General features: G+C 41.4%; 2 protein-coding genes across 4 annotated transcripts in view; one reads left to right on the top strand and one right to left on the bottom strand.

Moving 5' to 3' along the window:
• Window positions 1-7,395: 7,395 nt before the first annotated feature.
• ZAR1L (zygote arrest 1 like) lies at window positions 7,396-17,907 on the bottom strand. 2 transcript variants are annotated; one of them, XM_045869285.3, is made up of 5 exons: window positions 17,788-17,907; window positions 15,104-16,902; window positions 13,769-13,861; window positions 12,125-12,199; window positions 7,396-8,337 (listed from the first exon to the last, which is right to left on the bottom strand). In XM_045869285.3, exons 2-5 carry the CDS (start codon window positions 15,761-15,763, stop codon window positions 8,194-8,196), a joined length of 972 nt encoding a protein of 323 aa, XP_045725241.1. In that variant the 5' UTR covers window positions 15,764-16,902; window positions 17,788-17,907; the 3' UTR covers window positions 7,396-8,193. The 2 variants fall into 2 exon arrangements, with proteins under 2 accessions (XP_045725241.1, XP_045725240.1); XM_045869284.3 differs by lacking the exon at window positions 17,788-17,907 and having other exon boundaries at window positions 15,104-17,722.
• Window positions 17,866-19,615, top strand: part of BRCA2 (BRCA2 DNA repair associated) — a 61,323-nt gene continuing 59,573 nt past the window's right edge. Inside the window, exons 1-2 of one of the 2 annotated variants that reach the window (XM_064586226.1) lie at window positions 17,866-18,138; window positions 18,867-18,972. In XM_064586226.1, coding sequence (XP_064442296.1) covers window positions 18,906-18,972 — 67 coding nt within the window. In that variant the 5' untranslated portion in view covers window positions 17,866-18,138; window positions 18,867-18,905. Of the gene's footprint in view, window positions 18,139-18,809; window positions 18,973-19,615 lie in introns of both variants that reach the window. The other variant, XM_045869291.3, reaches the window with a different exon arrangement.

The following is a 19,615-nucleotide window of genomic DNA, read 5'->3' as shown; positions in this document are numbered from 1 at the left end:
TTGAAGGGCTAGCAAGGAAGCCAGTGACTGAGTGAAATGAATGAAGAAGAGAGTGTTCAGAGAGGACAGCAGAAAGGGTTACATGAGTCAGGAAGGACTTGGTCCTTTACTGAGTGAAGCAGAAAGTCACTGGATGTTTGGGGGCAGAGCAGTGACATGCTTTTGTTGTAAAAGGATCATTCTGTTTGAATGGTGAAAAAGTTCTGGAAATAGACAGTGGTGATGGTTGTACAACATTGGGAATGTACTTAATACTGTTGAATTGTGCATTTAGAAATGGTAAATGTTATATTAAAAGCAAAATTTTAAAAAAGGATTGCTCTGGCTGCTGTGTGCAGAATAGACACAGAAGGGCAAGAGTAGACAGACCAGTTAGGGGCTCCTGGGTGGCACAGTCCTTTAAGTATCTGACTCTAGGTTTCAGCTCAGGTGGTGATCTCAGGGTTGTGAGTTTGAGCCCTGCGTCAGGCTCCACACTCAGCAAAGGAGTCAGCTTGATATTCGCTCTCCCTCTCCCCCTCCACCCCTCAAATAAATAAATCTTAAAAAAAAAAAAAAAAAAAAAAAAACCCAGCTAGAAGGCTATTATAATAGTGCGGTCAATAGGTAATGAAGGCTTGGGCTGGGGTAGTCTCAACGAAGGTGATTACAAGTTGGTATATTTTGGAAATATTCCAGAGGTAGAGCTAACAGGATTTGATGATAACACGTGAAACATGCGAGACTCCAAAGTTTGGCCCAAACCAATGGGAGAATGGAAGTGCCATTTACTGAGATAAAGAAGTACATGTTTGAGAGGTGTAAATCAAGATTTAATTTTCAGACATCTTAACTATGAGATGCCTAATTACACATCTAAGACCAGATGGCGAGCGAATGGGTGGATATGTGAGTCTGTTGTTGAGAAGTCTGGACCAAAGACATATAGACGGTATTTAAAACCCCTGAGGAAAAATTAGAATCCTCACCTGTCTCCCCTGTAAGAATCCGAGTGTAAGAACAATGAATTTGAAACCTTAGTTGCAAATTACATCATGTGGGAAACTTGAAACACCAATACCCAGGCTCCACTGCTCTGGAGATTGATGTAATTGGACCAAAGTGTACTCAAATTCCAGGGCTATTTAAGGGTTGAAATCTGTTGCTAAGATTGAAACACTACCTTAGTGATTCTCAAACCTAAGAATCACCAGGGGTGCGTGACAAAAATGAAGAGTCCCTCAGTCAAATCCAGAGTAGGGTCTACCAAACCAGCCATTTTATAACTATCCCATTTTGAAAAACATTTAATTTGAAGAGATTTATTCTCCAGCAAAGTGCTCTTCAACAGTACACCACCAATCACCTTTTGATGTAGGCTGTTTGTGTAGTGATTCAACCCCAAATCTATCATTGTCTTATGACTTTGTATTTGAGGTCACCAGAAATGAGCAACTAGAATTCACTGCAGTCCACGTACAGATCAGTTTCCCAGCAGATGCTTCCTTCTCTGTCACCATCGCCTCCAGCCCAGACCCTGATTTTAACAGCTATTTCTTGCTCTAACACTGTGCACGAATTCAGGTTCCAAGAACTTTAGCCACCTGCCACCAACTTCTAGAAGTTCCTAAGCCATGAGATTGAGAAAACTCCTCCTTACTTCCCTCTGTTTCCAACTCTTTTCTCATTTCCATTTCAAAAAGTCCAGAGGCGGAAATTCATGCCACCCAGCTGTTCTAGCTATCCTCCCTCAAGCCCATCACCATCACCCACAAGGGTGGTTGTGAACCTTAGCTGTACATGAGAACCATTAAGAAAACTTCTAAAAGATTCAGAGGCACAGGCCCCACCCCAGATCCCTTAAATTAAATGCTGAGGGAAGGAACCTGCCTTAGAATTTATAAAGTTCTTCCTATGACTTTAAGTGGCAGCTGTGGTTGAGCACCGCTGATCTAAAACCCTCCTGCTCACACCCCCTTCTTCATTGAATAGACTATAGCTTGTTGCTCATTGCCGCCTTCTTCACCCCAACCACTCATACTGTTCTCAGGAACTGCAACATCCTCATGCATGACCCACACAAAATCTTCTCCTCTCGGTTTTCGCATTCTTTCCTCCAGGGGTCTTCACCACTCTACTCCACTTTGACCACCCGATTTCATGGCTATATCAAAACCCTATTAGTAGTAGTAAGTGTACCAGCTGCAGCACCTCACCTTTCAGCATCCCACTCGGGAATCCTTCCAGTTCCCCCTTTATTCTCACTCCCACTCGATCTCATAATTCTCCCGTCATAAATAACAACCTGTAGATCTCACTACTTTTCCCACTATCCATCCCATATCTTTATTCCTTTTTCTGCTGAACAAGTTTAAATTCCAGGGACTATAATCACTCCCTTGCTGACATTATCAAATATCTTACACCTGTCTTACTCAACTAGTTAAAACTAAGATCTACCCTTCCCATGCCTGCACCAGAATCCCCTACATATGACATTACTAGAACACCACTGCAACCAAGCATAGTTCAAACAGCACCAAGTCTCAAAATAAGGTCCCAATGCTATCAGAAAATCCTATAATACAATTATGCTTCCCTGATAATATCAAATTCCCAGTACTTTACTTCGATCCTTGCTTTTCCTCCTCAGCTTCCCACCCCTTTCCCTTCCCATCTGCCTCAGCTAATGACTTTGTTTCATAATGCATTGAATACATAACACAGAGGGTCTCATCTTCACCCCCAAATCTATAAACTTATTTGTAGCCCCATGTCCTAGGTATTCCATCCTTTCACAATAAAGAAAATATTATTGCTTCCACTTGTGCTCTGGATTTCATCTGTTCTCCCTTTTCAAGGGCTTTGGCCCTGTGGGCATGTCCTCCACCATCAATTTCTCTCTACCGAATTATTTTTTTCTCTCTACTGAATTATTTCCATTAATATACAAATGTACTCAATATCTCACTTTTCCCCCAAATGCCCTTCTGGCTACCACTAATTTCTCCGCTTTTTAATAGCAAAACTTCTAGAAAGTATTATCTCTATTCACTGTCTTGACTTTCTTTATTCTGGCTTCCATCCCCACCATTCCATCGAAAACTTCTTTTAAGATCATCAGTAACCTTCATGTCGCCATTCCAACAGACATGTCTATCTGCATCTTTCTCACTCACCACAGGAATAGACTCAGTTGAACTTGAAATACTGTTTTAGCTTTGCTTTTGTGACACCATCCTCTTCCTATCCCTCTTGATCTCCTATTTTACCTAACCTCTAATCTCTTGCTAGTTAAAGTGTGATCCAGAAGACCAGCAGCATTAATAGTATCTGGGACTTTGTTAGATTTGCAGACTCAGACCCCAAACCTACTGGATCAGAATATACAATTAACATGACCACCAGATAACTCCTGGGACATGAAAGTTTTAGAATCATTGCTCTAGGGGCGCTTGGGTGGCTCAGTTGGTTAAGCGACTGCCTTCGGCTCAGGTCATGATCCTGGAGTCCCAGGATCGAGTCCCGCATCGGGCTCCCTGCTCGGCAGGGAGTCTGCTTCTCCCTCTGACCCTCCTCCCTCTCATGCTGTCTCTCATTCTCTCTCTCTCAAATAAATAAAATCTTAAAAAAAAAAAAAAAAAAAAAAGAATCATTGCTCTAAATGTTGGTGTGCACCCAGAGCCCTGTGCTGTGCTTTCCTCCTAGGTGGTCCCATCCAGACCCAAGGCTTTAAAAACTATGTATTTTTTATCTCCAAATCTCTCTCTCTCACACACAGCTCTGACAGCTCTCCTAAATTCCAAATTCATATACTCAAGAGCCTACATGACATGTCCATTTGGATGTCTCAAATATTTCAAACCTAATATATTGAAACAGAAACCCTCTACCCATCTCACTACATAGCTCCATCAAAGTAAGAACAGCTGTTTACTGAGCCCTCACAATGCTACAGGTATGATCTTCAGTGCATAACACATATCAGCTCCTTTAGTCCTCAGGCCACCACCAAGAGACAGGTACTAGGATTGTCCCCATTTTACAGAAGAGTACCTGAAACATGGAGGGTTAAGTAGAGGCATATCTTGTTTTACTGCACTTCATTTTACTGCACTTTGAAGGTCTGTGGCAACTCTATGTCAAGCAAGTCTATCATCACCATTTTTTCCAATAGCATTTACTCACTTTGTGTCTGTGTCACATTTTGGTGGTTCTCACAGTATTTCTACCTTTTTCATTATCATATTTGTTATGATGATCTGTGATCTTTCATGTTACTATTGTAATTGTTTTAGGGTGCCTCAAACTGAGCCCCTATAAGATGAAAAACTTAATCAGTAAATGTTATGTTTGTTCTGACTATACCACCAACCGGCCACTCCCCCATCTCTCTCCCTCTCCTCAGGCCTCCCTTTTGCCTGAGACACAACAATATTAAAATTAGGCCAATGAGTAACTCTACAATGGTCCCTCAATGTTCAAGTGAAAGGAAGAGTTGCACATCTCTCACTTTAAGTCAAAAGCTAGAAATGATTAGGCTTAGTAAGGAAGGCATGTCAAAAGCTGAGATAGGCCAAAAGCTAAGTCTCACTTGCCAAACAGGTAGCCAAGTTGTGAGTGCAAGGGAAAGGTTCTGGAAGGAATTTAAAAGTGCTGCTCCAATCTTGCACAATTGCAGGACTGCTGAATCTCAGATCTGTACCTCTGAAACAAATAATACATTATATGTTTTAAAAAAAAGAAGAAGAAGAAGATAGCAGGAGGGGAAAGAATGAAGGGGGGAAATTGGAGGGGGGAGATGAACCATGAGAGACTATGGATTCTGAAAAACAAACTGAGGGTTCTAGAGGGGAGGGGGGTGGGAGGATGGGTTAGCCTGGTGATGGGTATTAAAGAGGGCACGTTCTGCATGGAGCACTGGGTGTTATACGCAAACAATGAGTCATGGAACACTACATCAAAAACTAAGGATGTAATGTATGGTGATAAACATAACAATAAAAAAATTTTTTTAAAGTGCTGCTCCAGTGAACACACAATGGTAAGAAAGTAAAACAGCCTTTTTGCTGATACAGAGAAAGTCTGAGTGGTCTGGAGAGAGGAAGATCAAACCAGCCACAACATTCCCTTAAGCTAAAGCCTAATCCAGAGCAAGGTCCTAACTCTCTGTAATTCTAAGAAAGCAGAGGGAGGTGAGGAAGCTACACAAGTTTAAAATCAGCAGAGGTGGGTTCATGAGGTTTGAGGGAAGAAGCCAGCTCCATAACATAAAAGTGCAAGGTGAAGCTGTAAACACTGGTGTAGAAGCTGCAGCAAGTTATCCAGAAGATCTGCTTAAGATAATTCATGAATGTGGCTACACTCAACAACAGATTTTCAATGTAGACAAAACAGCCTTCTATTGGAAGAAGATCCATCGAGGACTTTCACAGCAAGAGAGGAGAGATCAATGCCTGGATTCAAAGCTTATCTTGTTAGGGACTAATGCAACTGGTGACTAAACTGAAAACAATATTCATTTATCATTCTGAAAATTCTAGGGCCCTTAAGAATTAAGCTAAACCTACTGTCTATGCTCTATAAACGGAAAAACAAAGCCTGGATGACAGCACATCTGTTTACAACATGTCTAACTGAGTATTTCAAGCCCACTATTGAGACCTACTGCTCAGAAAAAGATTCCTTTCAAAATATTACTGCTCACTGACAATGTACCTGGTCACCCAAGAACTGATGGAGACTTACAATGAGATTAATGTTCTTTTCATGCCTGTTGACACATAATCTATTCTACAGCCCATAGATCAAGGAATAATTTTGACATTCAAGTCTTTTTATTTAAGAAATACACTTCAAACTGCTATAGCTGTCATAGACTGTGATTCCTCTGATGGATTTGGGCAAAGTAACTTGAAAAACTTCTGAAAAAGATTCACCATTCTAGATGCCATTAAGAACATCTGTGATTCACAAGGCACCTGGGTGGCTCAGTGGGTTAAGCATCTGACTCTTGATTTCAGCTCAGGTCATGATCTCAGGGTCATGGGATCAAGCCCTACGTCCTGGCTCCCATGCTCAGCATGGAATCTGCTTGTCCTGCTTCCTCTACTCCTCCCCCCACTTTCTCTCTCTCTCTCTCTCAAATAAATTAAATCTTTAAAAATAACAACAAAAAAGAACATTCATGATTCATGGGACAATGCTAACAGTTTGGAAGAAGTTGGTTCCAACCCTCCTGGATGACTTTGAGGGAGTTTGAGACTTCAATGGAGGAAGTAACTGCAGATGTGGTGGACACAATGAGAGAACTAGAGTTCAAAGTGAAGCCTGAAGATGTGAGATGGCTACAATCTCATGATCAAACTTGAACAGATGAGGAGTTGCTTCTTATGGATGAACAATGAAAGTGGTTTCTTGCAATGGAATCTACTCCTGGTGAAGATGCTATGAAGATGGTTGAAATGACAACAAAGAATTTAGGATATTACATCAACTTCATTGATAAAACAGCTGTATAGTTTGAGGGTATTCACCCCAATTTTGAAAGAAGTTCTACTGTGGGTAAAATGCTATCAAACAGCATTACATGCTACAGAGAAATCATTCATGAAAGGAAGAGTCAATGGATGAGGCAAACTTCATTGTTGTATTAAAATAAGAAATAAGAAATTGCCACAGCCATCCCAACCACCCTAATCAGTCAGTAGGCAAGCACCACCCTGATCAGTCAGCAGCCATCAACATCAAGCCAAGACCTTCCACCAGCAAAAATTACAACTTACTGAAAGCTCAGATTATGTTCAGCATTTTTTAGCCATAAATTATTTTTGAATTATGTACATTTTTAGTAATGCTGTTGCACACTTAATAGACCATAGTGTAGATTACAGTATAGGTAAACATAACTTTTATATGTACTGAAAACTAAAAAATTCATTTGACTGACTTTATTGAGATACTCACTTTATTGTGGTGGTCTGGAACTGAACCTGCAATAGCTTTAAGGTATGCCTGTAATTTGCTCACAAACTTACATCTACCACACCCAGGATTTGAAGTTAGGTAATCTGCCTCCAGAATATGCTCCTAAATGTTATACCTCTCAATTCCATCATGCCCCATAGCTCAAAGTAGAAATCTAAAAGTCATTTATTTCTGCATCATCCACTTCCAATCCTGTATAATTCCAACATTATCTTGAATTGATGTACTTCTCTCCATCTCCATGGCCATCACCCTTGTCTGAGCCATCATTTTGCTTGTACATTCTGGTCTTCCCCCAACAGAGGGAGTTTTTCTAAAGAACCTGATGTCACAGCCTTGTTGAAACTCCTTTATGGGCTTCCGCATGCCTGACCATGGCCAAAAGAACTTTCTGTGACCTGAGCCCTGTCCTCTCCAGCATCTGTCCCACATTAGCTTGAGGGGCCCCTATTCCTGGGACATACCAACTATGTGGCCCACACACTCAGAGCCTTTGCTCTTGCTGTTCCCTTGGATCAAAACCATCTTCTTTTCTCCTGCTCCCTCCATCCTGCAGGTCTCAGTTCTCCTGCTCCCTCATCCCAGCCACACGGTCTAAAAGCTCAGTCTATGATAGCACTGTTTCCTTCATAGGACTTACCACATCTGAATCTGGGAAAAAGAAAGTGTAAATGTAGTAGTTCAAGCCATGGAGCAAGTTCAAGTCCATGTGGGTTCAAATCCTGGCTCTATACTATGATCTCTCTGTGGCTCCCTCTCCTCATCTGTTAAGAAACGGTATAGTAGTTTCTACTTAATATGGCTGCTATGATGAGTTGCAATCCCTAGCACATAAGTGCTGTTTAAGCATTTGCTATAATTATTGAAGGCAAGGACCTTGCCCCCAATCATCTCTATGTTCCCAGTGCTTAGAACACGCAGCTGATAAAAAGTTTGTCAAATGACTATTGTTCCTCTTCATTGTTCCCTTTATATAAGGGACAGTATCTACTATTTCCCAATGCCATATGGAGGTTTTTACCCCGTGATCACAATTAATGTACCTTCACGGTCTATTTTACATGCATTTATTTTATTCCACTCACATTGTACAATTGTTATACAACCTACAAAAAGTACAAAAGCCTAATCCATTTTCCAATATCAGCTCAGAGCTAAGTTGCAAAAAAGGAACAGTACAGTGAGTTACAAGGAGACTTGAGTGTCCTGTACAATTTATACTGCCTGTCACATGATGTATTTAAAGCTGTAAGTATTGCCACAGGAGAATCTCTTGTCTTTGCAGCGACCACACAGTTCCTGTCGATGAGGCCTCCTTAGATCAATGTGTCTTTTCTTTTGAGGACAGGAACAACGAGACTTTGAACAGGTCTTTAGAAAACAAGGAATAGTTTGGACACTAAATAATTAAATCAGTGTTTCAAATATAATCCTCAAATCAAAATACTTCTCCCCACCACCCGTATCCCTCATATCTTCATCCTCCTTTGAATCCTATGAGAAGTCCAGGACCAAGTTGTACAAAACCACTCCTATCCTATTAAATGCCATGCATTTTTCAAGATGAAAGAGCTAAGATGATATTTCAGAGAATACTGCTAAGCCAACCGAGAAGATCTACTGTAAGAGAAAGATTTTAAAAGAGTTTATAGAGTGTCTTCACTAATGGGTTTTTACATTTGTAGCCAGGTGGGGTTGAGGGGCAGTGAGTGAGTATTAAGTGATTTGATTATCTAGGCTGGAATTTTCAAAAACCCGAGAGCAGTGATTCTCAACCAGCTGTATTTTACCAACCAGCAGACATCTGGCAATGTCTGGAAATGCTTTTGGTTGTCACAACCAGGGGGGAGGGATTCTAGAGGAAGTTAATTCTTTTTTCTCTCCAGACGTGCCTAATCTTTACTATAATTTAGAGTATTCTTAACCATTATCCCATTCTGTCTTCTGATAAATAAAAATCACATCCTATGGAGACCAGTATATTGCCCTTGTCCACCCTCCGAAACCTGCTAATCTTTAAAACTGATCACTGCTCTATTTTCTGCATATGACCACAGCTAAAAAGAGTAAGTTTTACATTTTATTTTGTGGAAACAGGCATCTTCATTTTGCAAATAAAAGTCTTAAATATGATTTATGAAATGTTGTACATTTATACCTTCCACTTTTCCAGTGAGTGACAAGCATGCAACCTTGTAAGGAAATTCTAATAGCTAATACATGGTATTTATTGTATGCACTGTTCTAAGCACTTTTTATATAAACTCATTTAATCCTCACAATACTCTCACCGTGGAAGAAAAGCCTCAATAAAAAAAAATAAATAAAAACCAGTATGTACTCTAAAGGTAGGTTTCTGTTTCTGGCAATGGTGGACTAGTAATTTTGACCAAGCCTCCTACTTAGGATAACTTGAAAAGCAGAGCTAAAGAAAAATAACTTTTTAAAAGAACTATTCAAAGGCACTGGAGAATTATCAAAGAATTAGAGAAAGAAACCCAGAAATGGAGGTGAGCCTGATATTTGGGACTATTTCCTCTCTAAAGGTCTGCCAAATCTGGAAGAGGTGAAAGACAGTGGGAAGCTGAAAGTAAGTTTGACAAGCTGATGAAGCTGAGGGATAATTTTAAACATGCCCAACAGAAGAGACCTGGTTTTGTGTTGGGACCCTGAAAGGCTGCAGCCTAAGAATAAAGATGAGCCAAGAATTGACCCAGCTTTCACAGATGCTGAAGCCCAGCTTCAAAACAGCTCAACCCTGATTAGAAAATAGCAATCTAAATTGTTGGTGTCTCTAAGCTTCCCACCAGAAGCAAACAAATCTCTTGTGGAGGAAGATACTATCCTAGGCCTCAAATTATCACTATAATTCTTCATATTCAATAGACAGCACTCAATCAAAAATAACCATAGGAGGTGTATGAGGAGATAGAACCACAGAAAATGAAGAGGATAGCAACAGAGCCATAGGGCATTAAGTTAATGGAGTCACCTAATACAGATATTAAGATAATTATGCTTAATATATTCAAAGAAATAAGACTGATATTTTCAGCAGAGAACTGGAAGTCATTTTTTCAACACATAAAAATTGTAGCACTGCAAAACAGAGTAACTGAAATCAATTCAACAGATGGATTTAATAGCAGGTTGGAAATAGCTAAGGAAAGAATTAGAGAAATGAAGGATAGTTTTGTAGATGATATCCAAACTGAAGCAAGGAAAGACAAAAGCATAAGAAATATAGAAAAGAGCATAAAAAGCATAAGGGAGATGGTGAAAGGTCTAATATGAGTAACTGGAAGAAAGAGAGAATGGAAGCAGAAGTAATATTTTAAAAGATAATGGCTGATAACTTTCCAAAAGAGATAAAAATCTTCAAGCTACAGATTCAAGAAACACTATGAATCCCAAATAGAGTAAATACAAAGAAATCACAACTAGGCATATAATTGTAAAACTACTGAAAACCAAAGCAGAGAGAAATAGCTTAAAAGCAAGTAGATTTAAGGAGACAAAGAGCAAGAGCTATTACTTCAAAAGAGCTGCAAAAATACTAATAGCCAACTTCAAAAAAACAATGAAGGTCAGACCCTTAGTGGGCAGAAAGAATACTACTGCCAACCTAAAAATTCTATACCCAGCAAAATTATCCTTTAAAATCCAAGAGGATGTGCCACCTTCAGACCTACACTACAGTATTAAAACACGGGGCACCTGGGTGGTTCAGTCCATTAAGTGTCTGACTCTTGGTTTTGGCCCAAATCTTAGGGCTTGAGATCAAGCCCCATGTTGGGCTCTGTGCTTGGCAGGGATTCTACTTGAAGATTCTCTCCCTCTGCCCTTCCTACTACTCTCTCCCTCTCTTTCTCTCTAAAATAAAATAAAATCTTTTTAAAAATATCAAAGTGTATTCTTCAGGTAAAAGGAAAATGGCTCCAGATACAAAAAAGACCTAAAAACAGCAGAAAGGAAATATATGTAGCTAAAGCTAAATGAATGACTATATAAAATAAGGTCTTGCAAAGTTTAAAATTAAAATATACAACAGCAGTATATAAATTAGGATGAGGTGATGAGGAGTTAGAGTGTTCTAAGTTCATTGCATTGTCAAGGAGAGGTAATGTTCACAGTTTATGTAGACCTTGATAGGTCAAAGAATCATGTTGTAGCGTCTAAGGTAACTACCAGAAGAAGAATAAACAATAACTACCAAGATAATAGAGATGGGGAATCATTTTTTTAATTAAAAACTCAATTCAATTGAACACAAGAAAAAGGAGTATAAGAAAATAAAATATATTTAAACCCAACTTATAATATTAAACATAAACAGACTGAATGTCAGACTAGAAAATCTAAAGGTAAATCATTTATAAACTATTAGACTAGTTTTTTTGAATATTTTGAAGTAGTACAAAAAATATTTTTAACTAAATGAAGGATTTAGATTAAAAAAACTCGATTACAAAAACCAACTATGTCACACTTGCCTGAAAATTTTAAAAAGAGGTCTCCCGCAAGCTGTTTTAGATAAGCTCTCATCTAATTCTGTGACTTCCTAGACACTGGAGGCACCATAAAATCTGATCATAGTTCTAATATTTACTATTTGTCTAAACTTTCTTATTGAACTTTAGCTTTCTAGTCTGTAACATGGGGATAACACCTACCTCAAGGTTTAGATTACAGGAGATAAGGCACGTAAAGCACGTAGCCCAAAGTTTGGTACATAGTAAATGCTTAATACAGGTTACCTATTAAGTTACTACATCCATATGTAATTACTGAAACACTATATTGTATACCTGAAACTAATATAACACTATGTTAACTAACTGGAATGAAAATAATTAAAAAAAAAAAAAAGTTGCTACATCCAAACTACACACAGGGTGTTTGAGAAACAACACATACAGCCCATACATAAACACACCATATAAAGCAACTTAAAGGAGTCAATCTTTCACCCGTTCCTACACCACCCCAAAATCTAGAATTTATCTTTGATTTAAAATATTACAAAGATTCAAGGTATAGAAAACTTAACACTCCTATGCAAATATCCAATTCTATCTAATCCCAACATTTTGCCACAGAAGCTTCTATTTAAGAAGGGCAACATTATAGACATAATGAAAGGGCTCTACATGCTTACCTGACATTGGATTGCTTCTACTCGATAAGGGTTAAAACTCTTTTGGCATTTGCAACATAGTTGTTTGAAATAAACCTAAAGAGAAATAAGTCTTTTTTTTAATACAAGATTATAGGTACCTTAGACTCCCAGTTCTTAATTTAAGTAATTCATTCCCCCACATTCTGCCTTGCTTTTGCCCAACCTCTACCCTGAGGTCTTAAGCTCTTCTGGTGTTATCAGTCACTTTTCTCACTCTTTGAACCTGTTTCCTTACCTGTAAAATCAAGATACTCCCATTTATTTCCTAGAATTCTGACAATACCCAACAATATACACAAAGTACCACAGTAAAAATCTTCGATGGGAAGTAGCTATTATAATTTTGCTCATTGTGTGGGCTGAACCCTTGACCTTCTCCTTCTGTCCTAGTCTATGAGCCCTCACTTTTTCATTTTCTCATTATTTCCCCACCTGAACTTCAAATTATTTGTAATTACACACCCATACATATTGTTTCTCAACTTGTGCATTTTCTTGTGCACATTTTCTCCCTGCTTTCCTTGATGAACTCCTATTTATCCTCTAAAATCCTGCATGGACATCATGATGCCTTCCCTCCGACACGGTAATCATCCCCCTCCTGTGTTATTTCTGCACCACTTCCATGCCCCTGGGGCCACTGTATCTACCACCAAATTGCATTTTTTCTATGTCACTCCTAGGAGAATAAATTTCTTAAGAATGAGTTCTAGGTCTTGTTCTTTGTATCCTTGCATCTTGGGAGTGTTTTAATTAAACCCATTGTTTTTCTTCTGGCAAAAGAGGTAAGTAATTTTAGTATAGTTTAAAAATCATTTGCCTCCATGGTCTACTAAATGGTTAGTACGAAAAGTCAAGTTTTCACTCAGGTCTTAGCACGCCTCCTTGCCCTCTCCTTCTATAGACCGTTAGCCAGAAAAGCAGTATCTAAAATGTAGAAAGCACAGGGGACTCAAACTCAACTGCTTGCTGAAGTTAATGAAATAGACCAGATGCAGACTGTTGCAAAATGAAGTGTGCATGCCCAGTGAAAGGAGCTAGAAGCTGTTGAGCCCCAGCCTAGAGTCTTCACACTGAAATGAGAGTCTATAGTGACCAGACTCTATTAGGGAAATCTGGAAATGCAGATTGTGAAATCTTTCCCAATCTTAATAGGTTGACAACCAATTCAAATTGGGGGGGGGGGGGGGACTGCTTAGCCTAAAGAAGTCTCTCCAAGGTTAACCTTCACAATAAATTATTTCTCTTATTGCCCCACCTTGTGGACAGACCATGGAAATTTCCAGGAGCTAAGGCCCAAAGAGGTTCAAAATATACCAATTAAGAAATGAATATAGACAGTTCCACCATACACAATGACAAGAGTTCACCTAAATAACCTGAAATTTTGTTCAACAGAACTACCAAACCAAATGTAACACCAGGTTTAAGAGCTTCAGGAGTTCATATGGACAGTCCAAATCGGTTCAGTTCAAACATTTAGTACCTATTAAGTGCCTGGCACTAAGGATGCCAAATGAATGAGACAGCATTATGGTCATGCTCCATCAGGAAACACTCTCCCTCTATTTAACATCTGTGTCTAACCCATCCTCCTCCCACATTTCACTCACCTTTACTTACCTTATTAGTTCCAGAAATGCACCACACATAAGCACTCTCCCATCTGGTCTTACAATCTTTACAGTGAAAATAGCCATATTTTGGTTCCAAAAACTGCAGATAAGGGGGAAAAGCCTTTTACAATCTTGGGGGGGAATGGGGGAAAGCCAGATCCTCTTTCCTCATGGCTTCATATAAAAAAACAAAAAGCTTCCTTAACCTCATTCATGGCTCTTCTCAAGCCTACTACACTAATTTAGCATCTCATCTTTCAAGGATTACTCTGGGATTCTTATTGTTCCTGTCTCTCATACTTACTGTCTTTTTTTTTTTTTTTAATTTTACTGTGTTATGTTAGTCACCATACAATACATCATTGGTTTTTGATGTGGTGATCCACGATCCATTGTTTTCGTATAACACCCAGTGCTCCATGCAGTAGTGCCCTCCTTAATACCCATCACCGGGCTAGCCCATCCCCCTCCCCCCTCCCCTCTAAAACCCTGTTTCTCAGAGTCCATAGTCTCTCATGGTTCATCTCTCCCTCCAATTCCCCCCACCCATTTTTCCCTTCCTTTTCCTAATGTCCTCCATGCTATTCCTTATGTTCCACAAATAAGTGAAACCATATGATAATTGACTTTCTCTGCTTGATTTATTTCACTTAGCATAATCTCCTCCAGGGGAATGCAAGTTGGTACAGCCACTTTGGAAAACAGTGCGGAAGTTCCTCAAAAATTTAAAAATAGAGCTACCCTATGACCCAGCAATTGCACTACTGGGTATTTACCCCAAAGACACAGATGTAGTGAAAAGAAGGGCCATAAGCACCCCAATGTTCATAGCAGCAATGTCTGCAATAGCCAAACTGTGGAAAGAGCCGAGATGCCCTTCAACAGATGAATGGATAAAGAAGATGTGGTCCATATATACATGGAATATTACTCAGCCATCAGAAAGGATGGATCCCCAGCTTTTACATCAACATGGATGGGACTGGGGGAGATCCGTTTCTCGTACTTTTCTAATGTTCTTTCAACAATGCCACCCGCACAATCTCCCCTGAATGAAAATCTGATCATATATTTGACAGGCTTGAAACCCCATTTTGTCTCCTCATTCCCAATAGCAGTAGCTGCCAGACTTTCGGTTTTCACATGCTTTAAGTTGGCACCCTATTTTACCAAAGTTACAAAATCTATAGGCCATGTAAAACACGTTTTCAGAACTACCGCTCCTTCATCAAGTAAAGGGAGAAAGCAAAAGAAGATTTTTGCTCTGTTGCCCCAGAAATGGAAAAGAGGAAAGAAAGGATGAGGCTAGCTGAGGACTGAGGACAGGGAGGAGAAAGTTCACCTGGAAATTGGGTTTCCTGAGCAGATCTGCTCCACCACCTCCCTGGGCCTGCTCACTCTTCCCTTCCTGGGGACTTGAGGCATCTTCCTCCTCCAGCTCATCGTGCTGGTGAAGTTCCTCCTGCTTATCCTCCTCCGACCTAGGTGTTGGTGGTGGCTGCTGCTGCTGGCTGGCCTCAGCAGGACCCAAAAGGGCCTTCCTCTCCTGGGCTTCCTCCTCCCTCTGCAGCTGAATCAAGCCCCTGCGGCCTATCACTGGCGAATAGACTCCCCAAGGTGACAGGGGTGCCCTGTGGCCCGTGCTGCCCCAAGGGGAGCAGCTACACAAGGTGCGAGGCCCCAGCGAGCACTGCACGGACTTGTCCACCCGTGGGCTCACCTGCACGCCCACCTCCCTGGTACTGGCCTTGTAAAGCCGCAGGCTCAGGCTGGGGTTCATTTGGGAGAGAACAGCCTTAAGCTGTGCCCTCTTGTAAGGGTCCATGCAGTAGTCAGAGGCATTTGCAGGCACCAGCAACCCAGGCCTGGCCAGGAAAGTGGGGGGACCAGTGTTTCGCCTCCAGTCGGGCTGTTTGTGTTCAGAGAGTCCGGGATGGCCCAAAGGCACTGCATTCCCATAGCCCTGGTACAAGCCATAGGGAACACGGACAAAGCGCTCCATCCGCTCACCCGGTACCCAGGCGCAGCACAATATCCCGGGGGGTTGTCTGTCTCCTTGTTTTGCCTTCCACCTTCATCCACCCCTTCTTTTTCCCCCTGATCGAGTTAGTGCAGGTTCATTCCAAGCTTCTCCCTTTATTTCAGATCCTGATGGGAGCTGCTGCCTATTACCCTAATTAAAGGACAGAAGATGTACCTATCTACAGAGGCCTAATTTCCACCTGATTCCTAATTGCTCTTCCCCATCTCTTCAATTCACTGTCCCTGAATCCTTTTCAAAGCTGTTTTTCATTTCTGACTTCTTATTCTCACACATGCTTTCATTAGCAAGTCATTCATGTATCCTATAGTAACTATTTTAGGGACACTGTTTTAAAGCATATAGTAAATCAAATGCAAGTAGTAAGTTATTTGAACAGCAAACCAGAAGAGTATAAGGAAGTAAGTATACTATGGCAGAGATAATGAATGTAAAGACCCTAGAACCAGAGAAACAAGGAGCATAACGTTATGGGGGGAGGTTTGTATATAGTGTGAGAAAATGTATTTCAGAGGATTGTACTGTATGCCGACCGTTCTCATTAATTCACTCCTAGTGAAGATCCCTCTCCCAAAAAGGTGAGAAAAAAGCAAATTATTTTGATTTAGAGAATAGAAATTTAATCACGGGTTAAGTATCTAAAATCAAAGGGACTTGAATTGAAACCTGGGCCTTGTTACCAGGCAAGTTACTTAACCTGGTGATTTGGTTTCCCCATCTGACAATACTAATTTATAGGATTATAAGATTTAATGTGATATTACCTATAAAACACAAAACAGAATAACTCGTAAGTGTTCAGTAAGTGGTAACTATCATAAGCTTTACTATCTGTATTGGTAAGGCTTCCTGCCAAAGCTGAAGAGTATGATCAAACTAAAATGACGTCTACGTAACCCCGTAGAGACCACCCTTTTTCTAATCCAAGGCTGTTCCGCTGTTTACTGCTCAAGAGCTTTCTGGAAGCGGCAAGGTCTATGAGCAGCTCTTACTCCACACCAGTTGAAAGCTCTCTAGGTTATACAACAAACCTGAATTAAGCTTCGTGCTGCTCATGTCAGACACTGCGAATGAGAACAAATTCCCTTCTCTCACGGCGCCTTGGAGAGAAGACAAGCACAAAACGAGGTGATGAGCACCCGAAGAATGTAAAGGATGCTACGGAAGCCTGCAGAGAATAGTACCTAACATTGCAAGAGAGAGTTAAAGTGGTTTCACAATTTTTCAGGGGGGCAAACAGGCTTAAAGGGCTTGAAAACCTGCTACCTAAGAGCAACATGCGGACTAGAGCTAAAGTCCTCTGGCTTCAAATCTTATCCCTTTCCACTCTGTAGACAACACGCAGCAGGGAAGGCAGTCAGCCACTTTGGGGGACCGTTCACTCTAAGGGCAGAACAAAGTTCTTTCAAAGACCCCAGGCCCGGGCGCCTGGGTGGCTCAGTTGGTTAAGCGACTGCCTTCGGCTCAGGTCATGATCCTGGAGTCCCGGGATCGAGTCCCGCATCGGGCTCCCTGCTCGGCAGGGAGTCTGCTTCTCCCTCTGACCCTCCCCCTTCTCATATGCTCTCTCTCATTCTCTCTCTCTCTCTCTCAAATAAATAAATAAAATCTTAAAAAAAAAAAAAAGAAGGCTAAAGTTTGGGGCGCCTGGGTGGCTCAGTTGGTTAAGCGACTGCCTTCGGCTCAGGTCATGATCCTGGAGTCCCGGGATCGAGTCCCGCATCGGGCTCCCTGCTCGGCGGGGAGTCTGCTTCTTCCTCTGACCCTCCTCCCTCTCATGCTCTCTGTCTCTCATTCTCTCTCTTGCAAATAAATAAAATCTTAAAAAAAAAAAAAAAAGACCCCAGGCCCTGTCGCCCGGCGACCATCCAAACGTGAGGTGGAGCAGAGAGAAGGGGGAGGAGTCGGGGAGGATACACAGTGCGCGGTCACCCCCAGCAGCGCCGCCTCCTACTCTGAAGGCTTAGGGAGAAGAGAACAAGCACCCCGGCTGCCTCTTCACGCGGTTCCAGGCCGGCCTGTCCAGCAGTAGAACAAGGACTCGGCTTTCGCCACACAACTGCGCCAGCCGCCCGCCCAGAATCTGACTTCCGGGTGGCACGCACGCTGCGTGTCACGTCACGACGTCACCGCGTGACGTGTCCGGAAAGCGGGCTTTTGGCGCGAGAGTCTGAAATAAGGTCGGCGGAGGCGGAGCTGCTGGGCTCGGCGCTTTGCAGGTAGTCCCAGCCGTGGATCGCCGCGGAAAGGAGTCTGCGGGTCAGCTTTCTGATCGAAGGGCCGGTGCGGTTTTTGGCAGCCTTCTCTGGCCAAAAAGAGCTGCTCCTCCTGAGACGGTTAGTGTTGGCTGGGTGGAGACGGACGGGCCTGTCCCCCGCGGTGTGAGGCGGAGGGGGAACGCCCCTCATTCCCTGGGTGGGAGCCGCGGCCACCTGCCTACCCCCCGCCCCCACCCCGGTCTCTGTCTGCCTCGCATCCACTGGGAGAAAGGGCGGAAGGTTCGGCCCCTCGGTTAAGCAAACTCGAGCCCCGCCCCTTCCCTGGAACTCCGCTCCCCAACTTTGCGCCCCGCCAGCCGCCCAGGGGTTGCCCTTTAGCTGCCCCAGATGTCCCACTCCGAAATTTCCTTAATACGGTGACATTACTTTAACGGAATATTGTAATTTTAGAAGTGTTCACAGCTCCTGACACACTGTATCTGCCTTACTTAACCCCCAGGCAATTGCCGTATTACGAAGATTTACTGATTTGACATTGTTAAAATACATTTATCTCTAATAGGACTGCTCGTTGACTGTGCACCCCCTAGCCACACGTAACTAGTTAATTAAAAGTAATAATATTTATAATCCTGTTCTTGAGTGGCTAGTGGCTACTGTATCGGGCAGCACAAATATAGAATGCTCCCATCATCGCAGTGAGTTCGATTATCGTCCCAAAAGATAGGGCCGAGGTAAATAAACAATGTAACTTTAAGCAAGTTTACCTGTTTCTGATTTTACCTCAGAGTCGGTTAACAAGGACTGCATTCCTGTGAAGTGTATTTTGGTGTCGTCTTTTGCAGAGTTATTTACCAAGCATTGGAGTAATATTGTAGATAAAAATGCCTATTGGAGGCAAAGAGAGGCCGACTTTTTTTGAAATTTTTAAGACGCGGTGCAGTGAAGCAGGTATTGACAAATTTTATATACATCGATCATTTATGTTGAGAAAATGTTTTCAGAAAAATATGTAACTGTGCATGCTTGCTGAGAAGAATCCAATACGTAACGTTTTTGTTTTCACTACAAACTTCCGCATGGGGCCACAAATCCAGTTAAGAAAATGATCATATACAGTTAACGAAATGATAAGTATAGAACACTGGGGATAAAGGAGAGACTGGCCTTTTGATTAGCAGTAGGAAGAATTGTTTTTAAAGCACAGAACTATTAGCAAATCTGAAGCATTGGTATGTTACTTTATATCAGAAGTTGTCAAACTTTAGTCTCGGTCCTCCTTACACTCTTGAAAATGATTGAGAACCTTAAAGAGTTTTTGTTTATGTAGGCTACGGTATAGAAATGAAAACTAAGAATTTTTAAAGATGTTTATTAATTCACTTAAAAATAATAAATCCATTGCATATTAACACAAATAAACATTTTTATGAAAAATAACCCCCCCCCCAAAAAAAAGACTGGCACTCTTTTTACAGTTTTGCAGTTCTCTTTAATATCTGGCTTAGTAGAAGATAGCTGGATTCTCATACCAATTTCTGCCTTTAATGTGTTGCAGTATAGTCTTTTGGTAGAAGTATACAAGTAAAAGCCA

Source organism: Mirounga angustirostris, unplaced genomic scaffold, assembly GCF_029215605.1.
Source record: "Mirounga angustirostris isolate CCGP_5_RB_7025 unplaced genomic scaffold, mMirAng1.0.hap1 SCAF_3, whole genome shotgun sequence".
Classification (NCBI taxonomy): Eukaryota; Metazoa; Chordata; class Mammalia; order Carnivora; family Phocidae; genus Mirounga; species Mirounga angustirostris.
This window is presented reverse-complemented; position numbering and strand designations above follow the sequence as displayed.

Bases quoted from the DNA above. Each gene is read 5' to 3' on its own strand.
- ZAR1L (XM_045869285.3), bottom strand. From the start codon at position 15,763: ATGGAGCGCTTTGTCCGTGTTCCCTATGGCTTGTACCAGGGCTATGGG. The intron at 12,200-13,768 runs GTAAGTAAAGGT...ATTTCTCTTTAG, and splicing joins GCATTTCTGGAACTAATAAG to GTTTATTTCAAACAACTATG. The intron at 8,338-12,124 runs GTAAGCATGTAG...TGTTTTCTAAAG, and splicing joins TAGAAGCAATCCAATGTCAG to ACCTGTTCAAAGTCTCGTTG.